The following is a 26545-nucleotide window of genomic DNA, read 5'->3' as shown; positions in this document are numbered from 1 at the left end:
CTGAACTATTACAAGAAAAGCAAAGGAAAGCTTTCCCGGTCCTGCTCCGGGAAATGGCGGAAACCAGCCATTTCTGTCACTCCCAGCCGGTTTCCGATCCCGGACCAGGACGTCGCCCACCCTACACCGTCCGACCCCCCCCCCAGCCCCATGGGACGAGAGCTCGAACACGAGCCGGCATCCGAGCGCAGAGCTGGAGCTCGCGCGACAACCGAAGACGGGACCTCAAAATGACTTTGCGCAGGGAGCTCCACCCAGGACTGAGTCTTCACCGGCATGCGCCCGAGCGCACCGCGCCTGCGCAGTTCAGGGCGCTGGCTCACTCTCCAGACAAGGGGGTGGGCGTGGACGGTAGCGCATGCTCGCGGAGCCGGTTCCAGGGTGGCGCCTTCTACGGCGGGGTTGGGGCGGGCAGTCTGTTCACAGAGCGCCTGCGCGGAGAGAGGGCGGTGGCTTGGGTTCTTGGTGGATGCCGGCTTCCACTCCGTTCCGGAGGTGTGGACGCCGACCTCAGCGGAGAAACGCGACTGAGGTAGGTTTCCCGTGGGCAGCTCGGGCGGCTGGACCGCGCATAAAGCTGGGCATGCCAAAGGAGGGGGGGGTCCTTTCCCGAGGTGTGCGTCAGCCGGCGAACCAGGCCGCCGTTCTCTTTCCCGGGCTCCCGGCGCCTTCCTGCTTCTGCTAGCCCCCGACCGCGGGCTCGGCGCCCCGCCCACCAATCCACGCCCCCATTCGTGCCACGCCCACGACACCGCACCCTTTGCCTCACTGCCCCGCTATCTCCCCAACCACGCCCATAGTGCCGCCCCTCCCACAGCCACGCCCACTTCCCCGTCTGTCTTTGGCGTCCGGAACCACCGTTTCCGAGGACAGGTCCCATTCTCTTCCCCCACTACCCGTTCCTCTCTCGCATCACGCCCCGCCCCTCCCTTCATCCTCCCTTCATCTAGTTCTGTCTCCAGCCCACGGGCCACCTGCCCTGCAGGGCCCTCTCCCAACCCTGCCCCGCCCCTTAGCCGAGCACCGCCCTATTATTCCGCCCCGCCCACCCTGACCCCGGCCATCAGTCCGGCCCCGCCTCATCTTCCGGCCCCGCCCCATCCTGGCCTCAGTGCAGTTTCCAGTGAAAATGCAATGTATGTGTATTAGTATTTGTAATTGTAAACATCACAAAAACAAGTACTAGGTATTTATTGATAATGTGAAGCACTCATTTTAAACGAAGAATTGCTGTGTAATTGAAAAAGCACACATCCATCACAGAGCACAATGTGAGTTACACTGTCACTGGAAAAATAAGATTGAAACTGAAAAGTCTCTGGGAGATGCAGACCTTGGTTCCTGTTAGTGGAAACACTTTAAAGCCCCAGGTACGAAATTTTAATTGGAGTCACAGTTGTCAGGGTTCCAAGTTAAGGGTTGACATCAATTTATTGTTTTAAATTTGTCCAGTGATCTAACAGAAACAGGCTTTGGCCAATAAACATTTAACACTTTGCACGCTACTGATGAAAGTATACACTATTTGGAGTTCATAAATTTTAAATGTTTTCAGTTGTTTTAGTAAGAGCTGTGTTTATAAATTTCATTTCTGTTCATTCTTCACATTTTTTACGTTTACTTCCATTTGGTAGAAGACCTTTTTCATGGACCTTAAAAGATAAGTGAACATTATGATGCAACATAACAAGCATTTTCTCATTCTCTCTTTCTTAAAAAATAGAAATGAAGGGAAAAATGAAACATTAAAGCAGCAGTTATGTACAGATCCCAAAGGAACCATGGCAACACCAGGTGACTGCCCCAGAAGTGAGTTGCAGGTAATTTCGGTGCTGCTATTCGAGAACTTGTATTTAAAGACTGGGACCATTACAGAGAGTGGAGCTCACTCAGTCACGGAGTGATAATGATTTCCTTGGACCTTGGAAGGTGGCCACCACCAGGGGCTACTTAAACAGAGGAAATGCACTGTGAGGTCACATAGGACATTCTGAATTGGGCATTGTAAACACCTCCCAGGAACCTAGGGTTCCATTTTTGGCACTTGAGCTGGTGAAGCAAGCACAGGTTTTTTTTAGTTGTTAAAAACATCCCAGACAGAATATGTTAGACACAGGTTGGATATTAGAAAAGATTTATATATTTATGCTTCTTTTCTGCTTGTAACACGTATCATTCAAGTTAACAGAAAAAAAAAAACTCACCTTAAATTTCAAGGAATGTTGATTATGTAAAATTAAAAATCAATAATCTAATAAATAATGTTTTTAAAAAACATTTTCATGTCTTTGATATCAATTTTGACATTTCTTTTTTTCTCTTTTCATTCTAATTATTGTTCTAAATTCGTGTGGTTTTTATATAGAAATTTTATTTGTAGTTGGATCATTTCACTTATCTGTTTCTTAAAATTATCATAAAATGTTTTAATTTTGTGGATGTCTTAATTTTCTTTTGAGAAATTGAAAAGTACTGGAACATTTATAGAATCAGTTCAGTTGAGTCGCCCAGTTGTGTCTGACTCTTTGCGACCCCATGGACTGCAGCACGCCAGGCCTCCCTATCACCAACTCCCAGAGTTTACTCAAACTCAAGTCCATTGAGTCAGTGATGCCATCCAACCATCTCAGCCTCTGTTGTCCCCTTCTCCTCTGGCCTTCGATCTTTCCCAGCATCACGGTCTTTTGAAATGAGTCAGTTCTTCACATCAGGTGGCCAAAGTATTGAAGTTTCAGCTTCAACATCAGTCCTTCCAATGAATATTCAGGACTGATTTCCTTTAGGATGGACTGGTTGGATCTCCTTGCAGTCCAAGGGACTCTCAAGAGTCTTCTCCAACACCACAGTTCAAAAGCATCAATTCTTCTGCGCTCAGCTTTCTTTAGAGTCCAACTCTCACATCCATACATGACTACTGGAAAAACCATAGCCTTGACTAGACCTTTTTTGGCAAAGTAATGTCTCTACTTATTAATATGTTGTCTAGGTTGGTCATAACTTTTCTTCTAAGGAGTAAGCGTCTTTTTATTTCTTGGCTGCAGTCACCATCTGCAGTGATTTTGGAGCCCAGAAAAATAAAGTCAGCCACTGTTTCCACTGTTTCCCCATCTGTTTGCCATGAAGTGATGGGACCAGATGCCATGATCATAGTTTTCTGAATGTTGAGCTTTAAGCCAACTTTTTCACTCTCCTCTTTCACTTTCATAAAGAGGCTCTTTAGTTCTTCTTTGCTTTCTGCCATAAGGGTTGGTATCATCTACATATCTGAGGTTATTGATACTTCTCCCGGCAGTCTTGATTCCAGCTTGTGCTTCCTCCAGCCCAGCGTTTCTCATGCTATACTCTGCATATAAGTTAAAGAAGCAGGGTGACAGTATTTATAGAATAATACTGCAAAAAATTACATATTACAGAGAAATGGAAACTTGCTAACATTTTGTCATATTTACTTCAGAATATAAGTATGTGTGTGTGTGTATATATATATATGAATGAATGAAAAAACCTTGAATAAAGTCTGTTCTCCAGTCCCATTCTTCTTCTTCTATCTCAAGGGCAAACACTACTATAAATTATGAATTGATCTTTGTGTTTCTGGACCATTTTTTATACTTTTATACCTTATGTAGGCATCTTTGAGCAATATATGATATTGTTTGAGTGAGCTTTTTAGAACTTACCAAAGTGGTGGAAATTTGAAAATTTCTGGGCTATCCAGAGTATGTTGCTTAATTTCCAGACATTTGGGAAATTTTATAGTTTTGTTATTACTTTTGGTTTTACTTATGTTTGGTCTGAAAAATGCAACATTTCAGTCTTTGGAAATTTACTCATGCCTGCTTTATGGTCTCATTGTAAGACCCTGTGTGGCCTTGGATGTTGCATGTACACTTTCAGAGACTAAGTTATTCTGCAGTTGTGGGGTGTAGTGTCCAGTGTTGTCACTGTCAGATGGGTCTTTTTTTTTTTCCCTAAGTTTCTCACTTGTATCCAACTCTTTGCGACACCATGGACTTCTTCAGACCAAAATGCTGGAATGGGTAACCTTTCCCTTCTAGGGATCAAACCCAGGTCTCCCGCATTGCAGGCAGATTCTTTACTAGCTGAGCCACAAGGGAAGCCCAAGAATACTGAGTGGGTAACCTATCCCTTCTCCAGCAGATCTTCCCCACCCAGAAATCGAACAGGGGTCTTCTGCGTTGCAGGCGTATTCTCTACCAGCTGAGCTATCAGGGTGTCATCACCGTCATATGGGTCATTAATATTGCTCAGATCTCTGGGTTCTGTCTGATGTTTTGTCCATTTGTTCTGTCAAGTACTGAGAGAGATGAGTTTTAAGAATCTCTGCTGTGATTGTGGATTTGTCTTTTTTTTTTGTTACTTCTTTTGGATCTATCACTTTTTGCTTCATATATTTTGAATCTCTGTTATTTGGTACATATGCTTAGATTAGTATTTGTTTACTTGATTAGTTGACCCTCTTATTTTTATGAAGTCTTTCTTTTTACCTATTAATACTTCTTGCCTAACATCTACTTTGTCTTATATTAATATAGCTGTACCAGCTTTCTTATGGTTAGTGTTTGCATGGCACACAGACACATATATATCTATATTTTCAACTAGTTTAACTCTGTATATTTAAAGTATTCCTCTTGTAAAGAGCCTGTAGTTGTGTCTATTATTTTCCTGTTAGGTAATTTTTGCCATTTAATTAGTGTTCAGTCGGTTAACATTTAGCATAATGAGTCTAACATCTTGCTGTTTGTTTCCTTTTTGTCACAGTTCTTCCTTTTTACCTTTCTCCATTCTTTCCTTTTAGATTAATAAAATATTTTCTATAATTCCATGTTATCTCCTCGATTGACTTTTTAGCAGTACCTTTTTATGTCATTCTAGTGGTTACCCAAGAAATTATGTTGTGTATCCTTAACCTATCTCAGTCTTTTCTTTTTTTTTTTGACCTTTTCACAATGTAAGAATCCTGCAAATTAGTTCCATTTACAAGCCCCTATTTTTGTGCTGTGTTGCAACATATTTTACTTCTATATATGTTATAAACCCCACAATAAATTATTACTGTTTCTCTGTACTATCAGAAGTCTTCTTTATCAAGTGTAAGTAATAGTGTTTCCCCACATATTTACCCTTTCTGGAGTCTTTACACATACCACTCTGCAAAAACTCACGTCGGTCACTCCATGCACTACTGGTGAAGTGCCTCACCCTTTATGGAAAGAATCTGACAAATGTTTGATGAAAACTGTGCCTGTGTTTCAGCCGTGTCAGTCTATCCCATAAAGATAAAATGTTATCAGGTCAGGATAAAATGTGCGCAGATGTTTGGGGACATAAAGAAAGTCCATCAGTCGAGGACGGCTGAAGACTCAGGCAAAATTCTGCTGTGCAATGTTAAGTAGCCACTGAACATTATCAGTTGGAGTTCTGCAGGTGGGGAGTTTCCCCACAACGTATTATGTGAGTGAAAAAAGAAAAAAATTAAAAAGTGGCTGTGAAATCTTTGACAGAAAGCGATGTCAATAGAAAAACTAAACTGAGTGTGTATGCATGTATGGGGCCGCAGGTGTGACATGAGCAGGAGAGGTGTGGGGCCCTCCTGCTGCTGCATGCTCTACATGGACAGCAGGCAGCTGAGGTAGGGGATGGTGGGGAGCCAGCGGCAGTGAGAGGTGCTGAATGGGAGGAGAGTGAGCGGGAAAGAATCGTGTAGAGAGATGGAAGAGTGACAGACGGAGAGAGAGGCAGGGAGAGGGAAGGCTGCCCCCATCACCTGCCTTTCTCGCTTGCTCCGAGCAGGAGGAGGACCCTACCACACAGGCTGAGGAGGAGTGCCTCCAGGGGGCGGTGCACCCGGAGGAGTTCGTGGCCATTGCAGACTATTCTGCCACCGACGAGACGCAGGTAGCCATGTGGGTTTATTCTTTGTGGGTTCAGCTTGTTCGGTGGCAGGATTAGATATAAAATTTGCAGAAGTCAGCAGATCTAAATAAAGAAGGATTCAGATACTTCACAGCAACAGAAGACCCGCCAGTGACCCTTCCAGCCTAACATATTCAGGTCCCGAGCCTGATGTGTAGGATCCTCGGGTGAGGGATGGGGTGGGAGAGGAGGTACCTGCTTCACTTTCTGCTTTGAAACCCTTACTTGTAACCTATTTAGTTAAGGAAAATTGGGTGTAAAATAAAAACATCTACTTGAATGCCGCTTTCTTTACTTTGTAATAGTAATTTCTTAGCATAAGCCTCTAGCAACTGAATCAGCTACCACTTAACTTAGTTACAGTGAACGGGCTGTTAGAAATTCTGTTCTAAGAAATTCAAGCTGTTGGAAAATGTTTGATCTTTCTTGTTAAGGTCTGCTTCTGTTTCTTGTAGATTTCCACAGAAATCTCGAAATCCTAGTGTGATTTTCATAAACTGTCATTAGATGTCCTTCCCATTGATTCCTTATTGCACTTGCTGTGATTTGGGACCAGTAATGGGGGTTGATCACTGAGCCACAACTGAAATACCAACGGCAGGTTTTTCTTTAGTTTTCATTTCTATATATGTTTCTCTAGCTCAGCTTTTTGAGAGGAGAAAAGATCCTCATCCTGAGACAGACCACTGCGGACTGGTGGTGGGGCGAGCGTGCGGGCTGCTGTGGGTACATCCCGGCGAACCACCTGGGGAAGCAGCTGGAGGACTGGGACCCCGAGGATTCCTGGCAGGATGAGGAGTACTTCGGCAGCTATGGAACCCTGGTACTGCCTCCTGCCTGCCCAGCCAGGCGGGGCCGCTTGCCGCTCTCTGGTTTTAGGTTCTAACTTTAAAAATAATTTCTGGGCTTCAGCTCAACTGTTCAGAGTGGGGCCTGCAGATGTTTTCTTCAGCTCAGCTGCTCAGCTCTGCCATCCAAGTGCTGAAGCAGCCTTAAAAATTTCAGTGATCAGGTCTACGTTCCAATAAAACGTTGTCTATAGACACTGAAATTTGCCTTCCATATGATTTCATGTGTCGTGTTTTTGGATTTTTAAAAACCATTTAAAAATGTAAAAGCCAATCCTGGCTTGCAGGCCATACCAAAGCAGGTGATGGACTGGGTTGGCTGTAATGTACCAACTCCTGGTTTAGAGATACTGTCTGAGCAATGGAATTATAAACTTTTCTCAGTGTTTAAAAGTAGCAAATTTTACTGTAAAGATAAAATGTAAAACAATATAGATCAATAGTATTACTTATAAATAACTAGCTTATTAGTTTGGTTTTTTCCAGTGTAAATAAAGACTCAAAGTCCTGTGGTCCAGACAGCCCTGTTTATACTTTAGACTAAATAAAATAGATACTTGAATGATGAACATTGCAAATACGGTAGATTCAATTCTGTAAAGTTATAAAGCAATGTAAAAAAGTGTTGTTTGTGAATGTGTATAGAAGTGGTGGATCTGGAGATCAGGGACCGGATTCCCCTTAGAATTTGGATGATGGTTACAAGCGTTGGAGAAGGAAATGGCAACCCACTCCAGTGTTCTTGCCTGGAGAATCCCAGGGATGGGGTCGCACAGAGTCAGACATGACTGAAGTGACTCAGCGGCAGTAGCGGTACTGGTAAAGAGGGTCCGTGTTTGGCGAGGCCAGGTGGGAAGCCTGGGGTGCTGGCAGGGCTCAGAGTGGGTGTGGGTGCGAGAGTGTTTGCACTGTTACTATATCAGGTAAAATCTCCAGGTGCTTTTCAGCGTACCTTTTGTAGATATGTATTGTGCATGTGTGTGTGCTCGGTGGTGTCCAACTCTCTGTGATCCCACGGGCTGTAGCCCATCAGGCTGCTCTGTCCATGGGATTTCACAGGCAAGAATACTGGAGTGGGTTGCCATTTCCCGCTCCAGGGGATCTTCATGACCCAGGGATCTTACCCTCATTTCTTGCGTCTCCTGCATTGGCAGACAGATTCTTTACCACTGAGCCACCTGGGAAGCCCCCATCATATTGGATCATTAAAAATGTTAAAGTGAATAAAAACTGCTGATGCGTGTACATGCTTGTCCAGTCTCCTGGTCATGTTCAACACTTTGTGACCCCCGTGGACTGCAGCATTCCAGGCCTCCCTGTCCCTCACTAGGTTCTGGAGTTTGCCCAAGTTCACGTCCTATTGCTCAAATTCATGTCTAAATTCATACTATTCAAACATCTCATCCTCTGTTGTCCCCCTCTCTTCCTGCCCTCAGTCTTTCCCAGCATCAGGGTCTTTTCTAATGAGTTGGCTCTTGGCATCAGGTGGCCATAGTACTGGAGCTTCAGCATCAGTCCTTCCAATGAATATTCAGGATTGCTTTCCTTCAAGATTGACTGGTTTAATCTCCTTGCTGTCCAAGGGACTCTCAGGAGTCTTCTCTAGCACCATAGTCCAATAGCATCAATTCTTTGGTGCTCAGCCTTTTTTATGGTCCAACTCTCACATCCATACATGACTATATGAACCTTTGTTAGCAAAGTGATGTCTTTGCATCTTAATATGCTGTCTATGTTTGTCATAGCTTTCCTTATGAGAAGTAAGCATCTTCTCATTTCATGGTTGCTGTCACCATCCACACTGATTTTGGAGCCTAAGAAAAGAAAATCTGCCACTGTGTACATGCTTAGAGGTTTCCATCTAGTAAGAAAGAGTTAATGAGAAGCTGAGGTCTGTCTCCTCAGTGAGATTTCTTTCAACAGCAGTGTAGATACTTCTTTCAAGTCTAAGCTGCGTCTGTTTTATTCTTTTAAATTTATAGAAAGGAGTAGTCCTGATACACTTATCACCTTTCTCACCTAGCTGTACTGTTTTGAAAGTTTGTTCTTTTCAGTAGCTCCAATGTGTTGATTTTAAAAGGATCATGTTTGCTTTTCATCATGCCAAGCAATGCTGTAGTGGATGTCCTCCTACATGAATCCAGCTCCCCTTTGCTAGATTCCCACTGGGTGGGTTTGAGGGATGTGTGTATGAGTTTTTCTGGTGTGGATCAAGCCAAGCCACCTGCTGGGAAGGTCGGCTGAGTGTGCGCCTCCCAGCGGTGCAGAGGGTGCGTTTCCTGCAGGTCTTCACAGAAAAAGCTGCCAGCTGAAACAAGATTTCCCATCTTAAAGGCAAAAAACACGTATCTCGGTTTTGATTTACATTTTTAGCATTTTCATGGCCTGATCTGTTTATTTTTTGAAACTAATTTTATTACTGTTTTGTAATAAAACAGTACCCTGTTGGTTGCCCCTACCCTGTTGGTTGGCATTTTAATATGTTTTATGAAAAGTGTGTGTGAATTTAGGGAGGAGTGACATCTTTGTGATGATACGCCGACTCTCCTCATTTCTTAACCCTTGTGTTATGTCTCTTTAAGTTTTAAGATTTTGATCATACATGGTTGTGTACCTTTCTAAGTGAATCTGTAGGTGTTTTTGTGTATTATTGTAAGTAGTTGGGTGAAGTGTGCTGTTCCTATCTGTTGGATTAAGTTAGCTGATACTGTTGTTCACATCTGTGTCTCTTAACGATTTTCTACTTCTGTCAGTTACTGAGAGAAGGGTTTGGAAAACTCTTGACTGTAATGGTGAATTTGTGTTTCTTGTTGCATTTCTCCTGGCTTCTGCTTTGTGCGTTGAAGCTCTGTTGTGGAGGCACAGGAGCCTTTAGAATTGTTATATTCTCTTGCTGCAGTGATTCTTGTGTGGCTATGACCTAGAGGCTCCCCACCACCCCCATCCTCAGTCGTCTGCTGTTCATGTCATGACCTGATGCTCTTTGCTCTGAGGTGTATTGTATCTGAGGTGAATGCAACCACACCTCTTCTCTGAGTTCCATATCCTGGTTCTGACCCGCAGGCAGGACATCTGGGTCTCAACTTAATCCACTTTGGTGGTCTCCCTCTGTCTGTCTGTCTCTGAGGAGCCATGGGCTCGCGAGGCCCACACAGGCTCCTGTTGGCACTGACCTGGTCTGGGTTGCCAGGCCCCTGTCGCCACTGCCCCCCCAAGTGCTGCTCAGGCTGGGTCTCCTTGGGGGGTGTGTGGGGGCAGTGCTGGGGGTGCCCCCCTGTGGTTTCCTGAACTGCGTGGAGGAGCCCTGCTCTGCCTCCTTGGGGATGCATTCGATTCCCGGGGGGTGCCATCACCTCCCGCAGCCTCTCCCAGTCTCGTCCATTCTCTCTTGGAGGATCTTGGCCATATTGTCAGGTCAGGAATGTGGCCGCTTCTGCCGTGTCCACGCCACCTCCAGGTCCAAACTGCTTCTTTGCTCACCTGACTCTTGGAGAGGTGCACCCCGCTGAATGGGAAGGGTTCCAGAAGCTTCTGCCTCATTCCTTCACTGTCTACTCTTATCTGTATCTATTGGCATTTTTCTGGTCTTCTGATTTTTGCTCATATTTTTAGGCATGGAGTGGTGGGGTTTTATGGGGTCAGGTCAGGCTCTGATTGTCCAAAGCCAGAGTGTAGCCTAGCTCTAATGACAGGCAGTGATCCTTCCTTCACATGTATTTCGTCTAGAAACTTCACTTGGAGATGTTGGCAGACCAGCCACGAACAACTAAGTACCATAGCGTTATCCTGCAGAATAAAGAATCCCTGAAAGACAAAGTGATTCTGGACGTCGGCTGTGGGACTGGAATCATCAGCCTCTTCTGTGCACATTATGCTAAGCCCAGAGCCGTGAGTAGGAAGCTTCTGAGCGGGGTCTTGGTGAAACCTCCACTGCTTAGTGAAAAGGGCAGTGTGTTTCTGAAGGCTGAGCCTGCCAGAGGCCATGGTATGGGTTTGATGAGTCACAAACAGCACAGAGTGGAATAGGACAGGACAGTGAGCTGAAACTGGTGGGAGGTTTTTGTGAAACGTTTACTTCAGTTATGTTAGAAACATGTCAGGGCTGGGCAGCTTGTGTAGACTGCTATCCTGGTGTCACGGTGTCCTCCCTGTGACCCTGCCAGGGTCAGGGTGGATCACTCTCTGGGACTCCCGCTGGGCTCCGGTCCTCTGCCATTTAAAGCCCGTCTGAGCCGAGCAGAGGTGCCCCTCTCAGTGGTCCCGAGGCAGGTGGATGAGGCTCACAAGTGGAGCTGCAGCGCAGTGACTGCCTGAGTTCCAATCCTGCCAGAACCCAGACGTAACATTCAGGACTTCTTAGATCCCTGATTGGTAACTAGCTGGGGTGGGCAGCCCACATGGGTGCAGGGGCTCTGTCCACCTGCATGCAGCCCCGTGCCTGCATTTTGGCAGAAGGTGGAGTCAGGGTGAGAGGCAGGCCCTCCCGGGGCTCCATCAGGGGATGGGGTGGCCATCCACTGGCCGCCGCCCAACACGCTGCCTTTCCTTTCTCTGATGCTGGTTCTGACTCTGCTGGTGACTTGGGCTCGGGGAGAGTGGACGGCTGGCCGTGGTGTGGGGCTGAGGCACACATGGATGGTGTTTCTGTCCTGTGTAGGTGTTTGCGGTGGAGGCCAGTGAGATGGCCCAGCACACAGGGCAGCTGGTCGTGCAGAACGGCTTTGCTGATATCATCACCGTGTTTCAGCAGAAGGTGGAAGACGTGGTGCTGCCGGAGAAGGTGGACGTGCTGGTGTCTGAGTGGATGGGCACCTGCCTGTTGGTAAGGGGCCGTGGGGACTGCTGGGGTGGCTGCTTTGGGCTCTGGGATATTCGTACATCATGATTAATTTTGACTTTTTCCTAAGGTGACATGTCAGTGATTTCTTGTGTGAACCTTGGCTCAATATCTTGAATTTTTAACGGATTTAAAAAAAAATGCCTTTATGGGAAATCTAAGTCAGAGTGCATGTATCTTTCTGGTGAGTGATTTACATAAATTTCTGTTCTCTGTGAGAACCTGCGAATACCCAGTGTGTGATGTTAGGCTGTGTTTTCAGCACTAGCAGAGCCTGTCCGTCCCCCAGCTGGTCTGCCCCGTCTCCGTAGCCCCCCAGTCTGCATTTTGGTGACCGGCCTGAAGCCCAGGCTCTCCCGAGTTCCCTCCCCAGTCTCACCTGGGTTGGAGTGGGGAGTTTGCTGGTCTTGCCCACCTACCCCACACAGTGGTTTCTGTTTTGCCTAGCTCTCTGTGCTCAAGGGCAAGTGAGAGGTGAGTGGGAGCTGGGCCTGCAGGCCCATGTCTCCTCGGACCCTCCTCGGCCCACCCCCTTTCTGGGACCTAAGATGTTACAGTGAAATGTGGTCTGAAGTTTAGTCTCTGTAAAAACTCAGAGAAGTGACATATGGATGAAGGGGAGGGGAACACCACAGGGGTTTCCAGCAAAAAGTTTGTTTTAAATAGTGAGGAACTAACTTATATGAACAGTAAGAATGTTGGTCCTCACTTCTTACAGATTGCGGAGATTTGGGAAAGTGACAGCAAATGACATTGAGCCTTAAGATTTCTGTCTGGATGATTTATCTGTTGTTGAAAATTGGGTATTGAAGTCCCCTACAATTATTATATTGTGCCTATTTCTCTTTTCAGATCTCTTAATATAATTTTCCGTATGTATTTAGGTGTTCTGCCTTTTGATATTTTAATTGAGCATTTTATATGACTCCATTTTCTCTCCTTTCTTAGTGTATCAGTTATACTTGTTCCGTTTTCCTTTTTTAATTGGTTGCCCTACAGTTTCCAAGGGCTTCCCGGTGGCTCAGTGATAAGGAATCCACTTGTTATGCAGGAGACCCAGGTTCAATCCCTGGGTCGGGAAGATCCCCTGGAGAAGGAAATGGCAACCCACTCCAGTCTTGTGGCCTGGGAAATCCTGCAGTCCATGGGGGGGTTGCAAAGAGTCAGTCATGACTTGTCACAGAGCACAACAGTTTCCAATATAATTACAGCTGATTCAAGTCTGTTTTCATCTAACACTGTGATGATTCATGGGTAGCGTGAGTTCTTTATGAAAACAAAATAATTCTGACTTCTCCCTCCAGTCCCTTGTATCAGCATTTTCATTCATTTTGTTACACATAAGCATAAATACACATACACGGTCAGGTACTGTGTTGCTATTATTTTGGACAAATTGTTAGATTTGTTAGATTACATTGATAAATTGTTAGATTAATTAAGAATGGGAAAAACAAAAGTTCTAGCTTTATCTTCACTTATTTCTCTTTTAGTGCTTTCCTTTCCTTTATGTAGATCTGCGTTTCTGATCTACAGGCAGACCTTAGAGATAGGCAGGTTCAGATCCAGGCCACCATAATAAAGCACGTATTGCAATAAAGCAAGTCACACAAATACTTTGGTTTCCCAGTGCATATAAAGTTATGTTTGCCCTATACTGTAGGGTGTGCAGTAAGCGTTATATCTAAAATAACAGTGTACATATATTAATTAAAATACACATTATTGCCTAAAAATGCTAACCATCATCTGAGCCTTCAGCGAGTTCTAATCCTTTTGCAGTAGTAACATCAAAGATCCTTAATCACAAGGACTTCCCTGACAGTCCAGTGGTTAAGGCCCTGTGCTCCCCATGCAGGGGCCCAGGTTCAATCCTTGGGCAGGTTTGAACATGCAGCACAGGGTGGCTTAAAAAAATGCAACAACAGAAGACCAAAAAATATATTAAATATTTCACTCCACTCTCTTCTTGCTTTCAAGGTTTCTGAGAATTCAGGTGAAATTTTATCTTTGTTCCTCAGTAGGTAGGTGTTTTTCCCCCAGCCTCTCTCAGGACTTTATCTTCTGAGTCTCTATAGTTTGAAGATGACATGTCTCTTCATACTTCCCTCCCCGCCCACCACACATTTATCCTGCTTGGAGTGCTCTTCACACCTGGATCTGTGGGCTTGTGTTTGATATTGTTGTTCATTTGCTCAGCCTTGTCCAACTCTTTGTGATCCCGTGGACTGCAGCACGCCAGGCTTCCCATCACCATCTCCTGGAGTTTGCTCAAACTCATGTCCATTGAGTCAGTGGTGCCATCCAACCATCTCATCCTCTGTTGTCCCCTTCTCCTCCTGCCTTCAATCTTTCCCAGCATCAGGGTCTTTTCCTGTGAGTTGGCTCTTCACATCAGGTGGCCAACGTATTGGAGCTTCAGCTTCAGCATCAGTCCTTCCAAAGAATATTCAGGTTTGATTTCCTTGCTGTCCAAGGGACTCTTAAGAGTCTTCTCCAACACCACAGTTCAAAAGCATAAGTTCTTTGGCACTCTGCCTTCTTTATAGTCCAACTCTCACATTCATACATGACTACTGGAAAAACAATAGCTTTGATTGTTTGGACGTTTGTTAGTGAAGTAATGTCTCTGCTTTTTAATATGCTGTCTAGGTTGCTCATAGCTTATCTTCCAAGGAACAAGCATCTTTTCATTTCACGGCTGCACTCACTGTTCACAGTGATTTTGGAACCCAAGAAAATTAAATCTGTCACTGTTTTCACTTTTTCCTCTTCTGTTTGCCATGAAGTGATCAGACCGGATGCCGTGATCTTAGTTTTTTGAATATTGAGTTTTAAGCCAGGTTTTTCACTCTCTTTCACCCACATCAAGAGACTCTTTAGTTCTTCTTTGCTTTCTACTGTTAGAGTGGTATCATCTGCATCTCTGAGGTTGTTGATATTTCTCCCAACAATCTTGATTTCAGCTTGTGAGTCATCCAGCACAGCATTTTGCATGATGTATTCTGCATATAAGTTAAATAAACAGGGTGACAATATACAGCCTTGTTGTACTCCTTTCCCAATTTTGAGCCAGTCAGTTGTCCTTCATAAGGTTCTAACCATGTGTAGGGAAAGAGCAAATTAGCCAAGATGGCGTGGTCAGGGTCTTGCGTCCCACGTTTTGTAAATACATGGTTTTGTAACAGTGGAGATCACTTATAGCACTGTGCATGCACATCATGTTGTACTTGCTTGGTCAGGGACCACTTTTGTTCTGGAAACATATATAAGCCCCACCTGAGAAACCCTTTTTGCTGCCGCACCTGCCGTTAGAGAGTAAACACATGTCTGCAGTTCCTATGGCTCCTCGAGTTTTCTTCCAACCTCCCTGCTCGGGCCTTACTTACCCTGGGTTCAGCAAACAGTGTGAACCATGTAAGACACCATGTAAGGTTCTAATACTGCAGTGGTTTTCTGTTCCCTCCTCCAGTGGACCACGTTTCGTCAGAACTTTCCACTATGAACCATCCATCTTGGGTGGCCCTGCATGGCATGGCTGATAGCTTCATTGAGTTATGCAAGCCCCTTCACCACGACAAGGCTGTGATCCATGAACGGAGTTGACATTAACTTGGGGAATTTCTCAGTCATTTTTTTCAACTGTTTCTTCTCTTCCCGCCTCTCATTCTTCTCTTGGTATTTTTGCTCTGTGTCTGTTGTACCTTTTGTGTTCTGTAGCCCTTCAATGTGTTCTCTTTTTCAGCCTGTTTTCCTTTGCTTTTCAGCTTTGGCAGTTTCTGTTTTCATTTCCTCAAGCTCAGGCTTGTTGCTCAGCTGAGGGCCCTTACTAATGAGCCCATCAAAGGCATCCTCCACTTCTGTTACATTGTTTTGCTCTTGAGCATTTATTTTTGGTTCTTTCTAAGAATTTCCATTTCCCTGTTTACATTGCCCATCTGTTTTGCATGCTGTCTGCTTTGTCCATTAGATCCCTTAACATATTAATCATAGTTGTTAAGTTCCCAGCCTGATAATTACAGTTGCCTACTGGTGTCTTCCTTTGTGGCTCAGTGGTAAAGAATCTGCTTGCAATGCAGGAGACCTGGGTTGGGAAGATCCGCTGGAGAAGGGAATGACAACCCACTCCAGTATTCTTGCCTGGAGAATTCCATGGACAGAGGAGCCTGGGGGGCTGCCGTCCATGGGGTCACAAGTAGTCTAACACAGCTGAGCGACTGACACTTTCACTGTGTCTGAATCTGGTTCTAAGGTTTGCTGTGGCTCTTGTACTGTTCATATGTCTTGTGTTTTTTCCCTGACAGCCAGGTGTGATGACTGGATAAAGGGTCTGTGTAAACAGGCCTGTAGAGATGTGATGGTGAGATATGGAGGGGGTTGCTCTGGGTTCTCAGTGCAGAGTGATCCTGGGCCTCTGGACTGTGAACCCCACAGGTGCTTCTCAAGTTTTCTCCCCTTTTGGGTGGGACAGGATCGCTGGAGTATGCTCGAGTTGGATATTATTCTTTCCCCAGCTGGTTAGGCTCTGTTAAGTAGTCTCTTCTGAGGGCAGACCCTGTTAAGGAGAACAGAATACTCTGGCGTATTTCCAGTGGTTTCTTTTGAGCTTGTGAGAAGCACCGGGTCTTTTCTCTGGTATTTACTGTGGGCACCCTGTGATGGGGGCCTGCCCAGAGTCTTGGCCTCAGCTTGTCCACGCTGAGCCCCAGCAGCCTGTCAGCCACAGTTCAGCTTCCTCCCTGGCTCTGGTTCCAGGGGTGTTTCTGCTCTGGAGAGTTGCGATTCCCTGTGCAGCTCTTCCTTGACTTACAGTGAGGCTGTGTCCTGACAAACCTGTCATAAGTTGAAAATACCGAAGTCCAAAATGCATGTAACATACCTCAGCTCTCAAACGTCATAGCTGAGCCTCATTGTCTGAGACGTGCGCAGAGCACTCCCACTTGCCTACAGTTGGGCAAAGTCATAACCAAAACTTGTTGAAAACGAGTGTGGAATGTCTCACGCAGTCGACGAATACTGTCCTGAAAGGGAGAGGCTGTCAGTGTGTGGACCGTTCACCCTCATGATCGCATGGCTGATGGGGCCTTGGCCTGTGTGGCGTGTGTGTGTTGCACTGTGTATCACTAGCTGGGAAAAGATCAAAATTCGAAGCATAGTTTTTGCTGAATACCTATTGCCCTGTCATGAAGCTGAACCATTGTAAGTCAGGGACTGTCTTATAGGCCCCTCAGTTTTTCCAGTTTGGGGGTGGCCGTTTGCTCTGTGACCTAATTTCTCTTAGTGAATTTTAGAAGAGTTGTTGACTTCTCAGTTAGGCTTTTTACTTGTTAGGACAGAATGGCCACTTCCACCGGGGCAGGAATGAAGTGGGAAGGGGTGCTCCCCTGTTCCTACTCAACATTGTCCTGGGAAATCTAACCATTGCAAGAGAGAAGGAAGAAATGGGAGCTAAACAGAATGAAGGCACAGGAATAAACCCTGTTCTCAGACAATGTGATTGTTTTTGTAGAAAATGCCAAGGAATCTCCAAAAACTTTCCTAGACTAGTGAGCAAGTTTAAGACGATCATGGGGTACAAAGTCAGCCTACAAAAGCCAGTCACATTTTTATACACTAGCACTGTTCACGACTCGTTACAGGGGCTCCAGAATGATGACACTAGACAAAACATGTGCGAGTTCTGGATGCTGACTCCACGTGATTGTGACGACAGTGCTGATGACACGCATTGTTCATGAGCTGGAGACGGCCTATTAAGGATGCCCCTTCTCTCCAGGTTCATCTATAGATTTAACACAATTCCAGTAAAAATTCAAGCAGGATTTTTTTGTAGATACAGATAAGCTCATTGTAAAATTTATGTGCAATGTAAATAAACTAGCCCTGGAGAAGAAAATGGCTATCTACCCCAGTATTATTGCCTGGAAAATTTCATGGACAGATGAGCCTGATAGGCTGTAGTCCATGAGATCACAGTCAGACATGACTGAGCACAAACAGGCTAGAAAAGCTGATACAGTTTTTAAAAAATATTTATTTGGCTGTGCTGGATCTTAGTTGGGGATCTTTGTCACGGCATGTGGGATTTTATTTCCCTGACCAGGGATTGAACCTGGGCCCCCTGCATTAGGATCGCAGAGTCTTAGCAACATAACCACCAGGAAAATGCCACAATTTTTAAAAGAAGAACAAAATTGGAAGAACTGTACTACCTGACTTTAGTATAAAGCTCTGGTGGTCAAGACTGTGAACCTGGTGAAGTGATAGACATGTAAGTCAGTGGAACAGAATGGATAGTAGATTCCTACAAATGCAGTCAACTGATTCTTAACAGAGGAACAAAGTCAATTTAATGAAGAAAAGATAGTCTTTTCAACAAATTATATTGGAAGAGTTGGCCATCCATAAACCAAAAAAAGCTTCAACTTTAAGCCTCATACCTCATCTTGAACAATGAACTCAAAATTGATTATATCTAATTGCTTAAATATAAAATGGTAAAACTTTTGAAAGAAATCATAGCAAATGTTCATGATTAGTCAAAGGGTTTTTAAGTGTGACTCCAAAAGCATACTCTATTAAAGGAAAAGTTGATAAATTGGACTTCATCAAAATTAAAAAGTCTGCTCTGTAAAAGACAATGTTAAGAAAATGAAAGGCTAAGATTAGGAGAAAATATTTGCAACTCACATGTACAGTGTGCACCCTGAACATATGAAGAATCCTCAAAACTCAACACCCCCGAGGGGCTCTTGGGGTGCTTGCTGCTTTTGACATGTGGGTCACGTGACCTCCGTGGCACTCCTGCTTTGCTGTTCCACATTTTTGAGAAGTGACTTTGGTCAACTTAAAGCATGGTGAAAGTTCTGAAAATATCTCAGACCAGAGTGATACTGTTTGAGAGTTAAGACCCCAGAACGCTTGTGACAGCCGTCTCCTGGGTGGGCAGGGTGGGCGAGAGGGCAAGTTCCCTGACTGTTGGCCGTGCCCAGTTCCGAGGAGCAGTGTGGGTCAGTGGGCTTAAGCCCGGTGACCACTGTTGTGACGGTGTCAGAGAGACCCTCCGGTGAGCTGGCAGCTCATCCTGTCCGTGACAGTCCCCGGGTATGAGTGCCATGGCGGCGGGGGGAGCCAACACCAGCTCAGCCACTCTGTCTCCTGTGTGCCTCCCTCCGCGCAGTTTGAGTTCATGATCGAGTCCATCCTGTATGCCCGGGATGCCTGGCTGAAGGAGGATGGGGTCATCTGGCCGACCACAGCCGCCCTGCACCTGGTGCCCTGCAGCGCCGACAGGGACTACCGGAGCAAGGTGCTCTTCTGGGACAACGCCTATGAGTTCGACCTCAGCCCTCTCAAGTGAGTGTGGGGCTCCTGGCCTCCAGGGCATGAACCCCAGGCCAGACTCTCACCTCAGTGCCCTCAGGCGAGCGTGGGGCTCCCAGCCTGTGGGACTGAACCCTGGGCCAGACCCTCACCTCAGTGCCCTCAGGCGAGCGTGGGGCTCCCGGCCTCCAGGGCACAAACCCTCAGCCAGACCCTCACCTCAGTGCCCTCAGGCGAGTGTGGGGCTCCCGGCTGCCAGGGCATGAACCCTCAGCCAGACCCTCACCTCAGTGCCCTCAGGCGAGCGTGGGGCTCCCAGCCTCCAGGGTAAGAACCCTCAGCCAGACCCTCACCTCAGTGCCCTCAGGCGAGCGTGGGGCTCCCGGCCTGTGGGACTGAATCCTAGGCCAGACCCTCACCTCAGTGCCCTCACGTGAGCCTGGGGCTCCCGGCCTGTGGGACCGAACCCCAGGCCAGACCCTCACCTCAGTGCCCTCACGCGAGCTTGGGGCTCCCAGCCTGTGGGGCCGAACCCCAGGCCAGACCCTCACCTCAGTGCCCTCAGGCGAGCATGGGGCTCCCAGCCTGTGGTACCGAACCCCGGGCCAGACCCTCACCTCAGTGCCCTCAGGCGAGCGTGGGGCTCCCAGCCTCCAGGGCACGAACCCCCAGCCAGACCCTCACCTCAGTGCCCTCGGGCGAGCATGGGGCTCCTGGCCTGTGGGACTGAACCCCAGACCAGACCCTCACCTCAGTGCCCTCACGTGAGCCTGGGGCTCCCAGCCTGTGGGACTGAACCCCGGGCCAGACCCTCACCTCAGTGCCCTCAGGCGAGCATGAGGCTCCTGGCCTGTGGAACCGAACCCCAGGCCAGACCCTCACCTCAGTGCCCTCAGGCGAGCATGGGGCTCCCGGCCTGTGGGACTGAACCCCAGGCCAGACCCTCACCTCAGTGCCCTCAGGCGAGCGTTGGGGCTCCCAGCCTGTGGTACCGAACCCCGGGCCAGACCCTCACCTCAGTGCCCTCAGGCGAGCGTGGGGCTCCCAGCCTCTAGGGCACGAACCCTCAGCCAGACCCTCACCTCAGTGCCCTCATGCGAGCATGGGGCTCCCGGCCTGTGGGACTGAACCCCAGGCCAGACCCTCACCTCAGTGCCCTCAGGCGAGCGTGGGGCTCCCGGCCTGTGGGACCGAACCCCAGGCCAGACCCTCACCTCAGTGCCCTCAGGCGAGCCTGGGGCTCCCGGCCTGTGGGACCGAACCCCAGGCCAGACCCTCACCTCAGTACCCTCAGGCGAGCGTCAGGCTCCCTGCCTGCAGGTGCGCAGGCCACAGGGCCAGAAAACCCTCACCGCTGGGAGTTCAGTTTGCCCACATGACTAAGAAGGCTGCCTATTGCCTTCCCGGCCTTTAGGCTGAGAACAGAATTGAAATGACCTGTTTATAAGGCCCCAAACATGATAGGAAGCATCAGGTAATGTGGGCCATTAAAACAGACAGATGATCCCATGAAGAGCCATGAGTGTTTAGTAAGGGCCAGAAAATGTGTTAGTGGAGTCCCTGCTGGCCTTTGTCACAGAAAGCAGTGCCCCAGAATGTGTGGTGGCTGTCCCGGTTTCCGAGTTACGGTCATGCCTGTGGCAGAGCTTCAGGTTTTGACATAAATGGTCTTCTCACAAGGGCCTCCTGTTTCTCACATTTCCTCCTTGAGAAGGATGATGTGTGTATGTGGCTGCCTGCCTTCTGAGGCCGCCAGGAGGCAGAAAGGGGAGGCCTCGCAGTTGTCCTGGGGCCAGGTAAGGGCCCCTCATCAGAGATGGCTGCTCATCTGCCAGATGACCAGGTAGGGCTTGGCAGCAAGATGGGGGCCTCTGGGCCTTTCTGTTTTTTATTAAAACCTCAAAAAAAAAAAAAAAAAAAATCAGTGTAGAGGTATGGAATCTTCCCTCATGTGTTGAGTCGTCGCATTCTCAACCCAAATCCGGAAGCGGGTGGAGCGGGGAGTCTCCGACAGCTGCTCTGTGGATTGTGCAGGACTGATGTGGTGGGAGCGAGGGAAGATCTAGAAAGGGCAGGGGGCTCCCTGTGTTGCCTGGTATTAATGTCTGGAAATTAAAGTGACCAGGGAGGGCAGAGGAGGCTCTGAGCAGGGTCTGCAGTGTCTGGAAAAGGGCACCGTGATCTGGGCGTGGGAGGACTATGGCCATGCATTTCCCAGGGACGTTGGTGGGCCCCTTGGAGGAGACGTGTTCTCTCACACCACTCACTGAAATTTAATTTCCCATGGCTCCTGTGTCCTCCGGGTATGTGAGTGGGACACAGAGGGACATGCCTGTGGCTCCCACTCTCAGCTGCTGCCCGCCAGAGCTGGCCTCCTCAGGCTTCCTCGGCCCTGTCTTTTGCTCTCGGGGCCACAGATGGTGAGTTAGGATTCCTGCTAACACAGAGGAGGGAGCGTGACAGCCTGAGATGAGGGTTATGTCATCTCAGATGCTGAGCACTTACTTTTTCCCCCCAGATCTTTAGCAATTAAGGAGTTTTTTTCGAAGCCCAAGTATAACCACATTTTGAAACCAGACGACTGTCTCTCTGAGCCATGCACCATATTACAGTTGGACATGAGAACTGTGCAGGTTGCCGACCTCGAGGTGAGGAGAGATGACCCTTCCTTCTTTCCCCATGTATTCATTGAAATAAATGAGTTAGATTGGTTGCTTTTGATTTCACACAGTCTTTGTAATCTATTCTGATTTTGTTTTTAGTATTTTTAGGTTATTTTCTTTATAGCTAACCTCTTTAACATCTTCAGTTATTTTTAGATTTATATTTCATATTCTCAGCATGTGCAAATTCAGATAAATTATGTGTCATGATAGGATCTGAATTAAAATTTTTCCCTAAGTTTTTTAGCTCTCACTGATGACAAAATTCTTACAATTCTCTTACTTACCATCTGTGGCCATGAGGTGGCATGTGTGGATTCTGGACAACCCTGTTTTAAGGGGTCCCTCCAAAGTGGAGGGACCTGCTTATGGAACTTACAATACAAAACCACGTGCAGACTGAACCTGAGGCTTCAATTCATGTTGGGATCATAGAGACTCAATCTGGAATTTCCTGTTTGTGCAGAGAATTGAGAAAGTGTCCCGCTTGGATTTGGGGACAGAAAATCAGGCCAATGAGACCTAGATTACCCCAGACTTTTCTGATTGTCTGCAGCATTTGAGTTCAGAATGCAAGCTGTAACGTTTCCTTTCTCTGGGGTTTTTACATGTCTGGCTAAATTAGCAAGTTACAGATTTGTGTCATAGCTACTGAAGTAGACAGTGTGGCTGCCCGGGGTGGTGTTGTGGGTCTCGGATGGCCACCTGGAGGTGGCCGCTGCCCATAGGTCCCATGCGCCCAGGGCCGGCACTCACTTCTCACCCGTTGCCTTGAACACAGACGATGAAAGGCGAGCTGCACTTTGACATACAGAAGGCAGGCACGCTGCATGGATTCACAGCCTGGTTCAGCGTCCAGTTTCAGAACCTGGAGGAGGACGAGCCACAGCTGGTGCTGAGCACCGGCCCGCTGCACCCGTGAGTGTGCCAACCCCGCTCACCGTGGGCCACACAGGAGGCCTGACAGAGTCACGAATGTAAAGAGCTAGACATGTCAGAATGGACCCAAATCTCTCCAGACCCGGCCGAGCCCGAGGCCGGGCATGTGGGTGGTGCTGGGTGCTGGGCAGGGCTGTGTGTGGAGGTGAGTCCGGGTCGCCTCGGCCCCTGCACTGGTAGAGGAGCCCCTGATGCCCTGGATGGTCAGCTTCCACCTTCTCTCCGTGGCCCCACTGCGGCTGCAGCTCAGACTTCCAGGGGCTTTTCCTCTGACTCTTGCAGAAGGTGGATGTTTCCTGAGATACGATTTTCATGTAGTAGCATTTCAGAGCTGCACGCCTGCTCCTGCGTGTGGGATGCAAGCTTGTGTTGTCTGTCTATGGGGCTGGATGCAGCAGCCCCTGGAGCACTGCCTTCATGTGCAGACTCCACTTCCCTCCACATGACCCTGCTACTCACCTGCACCATGTGGTTGGCAGACCTCAGGGAGGGTGGTGGCCGCCTGGGTCAGACCCCACTGTGGCCTTTGGGCCGAGGAGGACCTGGGCATCCTTTGTGAAAGTTGAGCAGGAGGAGGAGCTGAATGGCCAGGGTGGACTCCAGCCAGGCCTCCTCCCAGGCCCGTGAACCAGGTGTGCCTGACGTCTCCGACTCGAGTGTTGGGTGGGGATCATCCGCACACAGGTGGTGTGGGAGTGGGGATGAGGGGACATGTGGGCTGGGGAAAGGAGACCACCACTGTGGCTGAGGTGGGGTGCCTGTGCATCAGAGAGAATATGACGAAGGGAAAGAGGCCACAGAGAACCTTAGTGCTGGTGTGACTGGGCCCACCCCAGGCACTCCTGTGTCCGAGCCATAGAACTTGCAGAGTTTGGGGTGTCCCTGCTCGCCCAAATGCTGCCCTTGTCTAGCTCACACTCAGCCAAATTCAGAGAGGTAATGACTTCTTTTTTTTTTTTTGAGAAGTAATGACTTCTTTAGGGCACGATTTCATGAGTGTGAATCTCTCTCTAACAGCATGAACTAGGACCGTGGGCATCACAGTTCAGGGTCAGTGGCCTTGGGTGGGCACTGCTCTGCCAGCTTGTGGAGGCTGGGTTGACCCAGAGAGGGGCCAGGACCTGTGTCTGGCCACATGCCCTCGTGGCCTGTCCACCTCAGGTACCAGGGAATCTGAGCAGCATCCAACAGCTGCATCCACCTACCTCCCTGGCCAGGTTGTGACCCTACCTGGGTCCCGTGCAGCTGTCTGATCTTGGGGTGGGGGTGTGGGGGTCCCATGGCCTCCCCAGAGGGGGCAGGCTTAGATGACCCCATGCCCTGTCTTGCAGCACCACCCACTGGAAGCAGGTGCTGTTCATGATGGACGAGCCTGTCCCCGTCCTCATGGGAGATGTGGTCACGGGCGCAGTGGTGTTGCAGAGGAACCCCGTGTGGAGGCGACACATGTCTGTCACCCTGAGCTGGTCCATCACTTCTGCACAAGACCCTGCATTGCAGAAAGTAAGATATTTAGCTCTAGAGTCTTGTGCTCTGATGCTGTCCCGGAAGGTGGCGGGTCTGTGGGGGTCACACTGGTGGGTGCCTGTTCCCACCCCAGCAGACTCCATGCCAGAACTGGTCTGTGTTTTTCTAATCCTCATGGCAGGAGGTGGACCCTCCTGGTCACAGGAAGCAGTGGTGCAGGGAGGTAAGTTCTCCCTCTGAGACTTGGCTGGTCAGTGAGACCAGAGACCAGGAGACTCCGGGTGCAGAGAGAGACGAGGGCTGGGCCATAGTGCGGCCTTGCTCACAGCGTGCGCCTTGCCATGGCCCTCATGGATGTGTGGTGGAGCAGTGTCCTGGCTGAGGCTGCAGTTTGAGGCTGAAGTGAGCATGGCTGGCGGGGCCTTGTGGCTCGTGGCTCACAGAGGCCACTGAGAATCCTCTTCTTCACTCAGGTTCACGCAGGAGAGAGAATAATCAAGCAAACCATTTTGTGCTTGGCTTTATGCTGAAAGTGGAAATGCTTGTCATTAAAAGAAAAGCCTGCACCTGAATGCCGGCCTCTTGTCCAATATTAAATTATTATTAGGAAATACTGCATGTTCATGAAACTGACATGATTTGCTGTCTGATTGGTTTGTTTTCATTTCCTTTGTCTTTCTCAGGTTGGGGAGAAAGTCTTTCCCATCTGGAGATGACAGGGCAGCTCTGTGGGGGACGTCCATTGCATCTTGGGGGACATACGTGACTCTGAGGAGTCACTCCTGGACGGATGCGTGTCCTGGGAAAGCCATGGACTTGCTCCAGGATGGGGTGGTGACACCCTCACCCACGGGCTCACGGCTTCAGGGTCCTCCCCATACGCCTGGCGCCGCGGGGCCCACACTCACCACTGTCACTGCCCTGCCTGTCCTGAAACCCAGGCTGTGTTTCCAGTGTCCACTGTGGGTAGGTGGTGGCCCACGGTCCCTCAGCCAGGCCCGTCCTGAGCTCACAGGACATGCTTGTCTACCCTGTGCCGTGAAGGGGGCTGTTCATGCCTCGTGTGTGCGTGTGTCCTTCCCGCCCTCGGCTCACCGCTCAGCTCACGGACGTGGGGTCCCCGATCGGCACAAGAGCTGGAGATGCGATGCATGTGGTGGGGCTCTGCATGGGGTAGTCCACTTGTAGCAACGTCTTCCAGATAAGTTATGGGTCAGCACATAGGACAAGCTCAATAAATATTTTTTAATAAATGAATGTCGGTGTATATCCTGTTTCTGTGCACATACTTTATTTTTCAGAAGCATGGGTCATACTATGTGCATTGCTTTATAACCTTTTTTGGTGTGTGTGATTTTGATTTTTAGTTAACTTTTTATTAAAATATAAGTTATATACCCCAAATTGCACAAGTCATGAGTATACAGATGGATGAAGTTTCACAAAGTAGGCACACGTGTAACCAGCCCTCGGGCCAACACCCTTCAGCACGCTGGAGGCCCCCAGTGCCCCTCCCACCCCGAACCACCACTAAGGGTGATGCTGGCTTCTGTGACCAGACTTTAGCCTGGCTTCCAACATTGTATGAATGGGATTGTACATTGTGAACTTTCTGTAGGCTGAATGTTTATGTCCTCCCGAAGCTCCTGTGTTGAAAACTGATCCCCAGTAAGATGGGGTTAGGATGATTCCATCATGAGGATGGAGCCCCATGAATGGATTTCATGCCCAGAGGTCCAGAGGCTATTTTGCTGTGACCCATGGAATCACACAAGTCTGTCCTGCTTAAACACAGTGACAGGATGGGGGCAAGACAGACAGACACTGCTGTTCCAATGGGAGGTTGGAAGGAGTCAGACAGTGAGGGGTCCCAGGCACGTCTGGACACAGCAAGTCAAGTTCCATCAGCTCGTGAGGCTGGACAGGAATCCTCTGGTTTGATGCTCTGCCTTCCAGGCCCACTGGATGGCAGTTACCCTTTTGCTCCGGCCACCCAAGCAACTCGCTGTGACCGCCACCCCTTGGTCTCGCTGAGACCTTGGGCTGCATCATTCCAATGAAACCAGAGACACCCCTCCTTCCCACCCTGTGAAGGGGAAGCAGCCTTACCTCACCTGAGTTGGGGGTTGGGGGGTGGGCAGTGGCAGCCCTGCTGACCCTGAGTCGCCGCTGGGGGTCACTCTTCCCTTTCTTTGGAGGAGAATGGTGTTTGCAGCTGAGCAACTCTGTGCTGTCAAATCTAATGGTTGGTGCCTTTTTTCTCCTGCTTTAATATTTGCACTTTGTCTTTGGTTTCAGCTGCTTTATTACATTGTCCTGGAGATCCTTGAGTCTGTGAGCTGATATTGTTTGTCAGTCTTAGAAAATTCTGGGCCGTTCTTAACTTTACATGTTTCTGCACTGCTGTCTGTCTGGTGTGTGTGAAGTTGTTGACATATTTGTTCGCTGGCCCCATGTGACTGATGGTCATCCTGCCTGCTTTCTACTGACCCCCTCCACCTCCCAGTCCTGTCTTCTGCTGCATCTGA

The 26545-nt window shown here is 48.3% G+C and overlaps 1 protein-coding gene across 4 annotated transcripts; it reads left to right on the top strand.

The window, feature by feature from the left end:
- The first annotated feature begins 409 nt into the window (after positions 1 to 409).
- Positions 410 to 25274, top strand: PRMT2 (protein arginine methyltransferase 2). Of its 4 annotated transcripts, XM_061167371.1 has the most exons (11): positions 410 to 532; positions 1724 to 1820; positions 5818 to 5922; positions 6581 to 6763; positions 10515 to 10676; positions 11446 to 11610; positions 18806 to 18981; positions 21467 to 21596; positions 22393 to 22529; positions 23882 to 24053; positions 24701 to 25274. In XM_061167371.1, exons 2-11 carry the CDS (start codon positions 1782 to 1784, stop codon positions 24731 to 24733), a joined length of 1302 nt encoding a protein of 433 aa, XP_061023354.1. In that variant the 5' UTR covers positions 410 to 532; positions 1724 to 1781; the 3' UTR covers positions 24734 to 25274. The 4 variants fall into 4 exon arrangements, with proteins under 4 accessions (XP_061023354.1, XP_061023355.1, XP_061023356.1 ...); XM_061167372.1 differs by lacking the exon at positions 6581 to 6763; XM_061167373.1 differs by lacking the exons at positions 18806 to 18981; positions 21467 to 21596; positions 22393 to 22529; positions 23882 to 24053; positions 24701 to 25274 and adding an exon at positions 17265 to 17948.
- The last annotated feature ends 1271 nt before the right edge of the window (positions 25275 to 26545 follow it).

This window comes from Dama dama, chromosome 19 (genome assembly GCF_033118175.1).
Source record: "Dama dama isolate Ldn47 chromosome 19, ASM3311817v1, whole genome shotgun sequence".
Taxonomy (NCBI): Eukaryota; Metazoa; Chordata; class Mammalia; order Artiodactyla; family Cervidae; genus Dama; species Dama dama.
The sequence above is the reverse complement of the archived record's forward strand: the minus strand, read 5'-3'. Positions and strand labels throughout refer to the sequence as shown.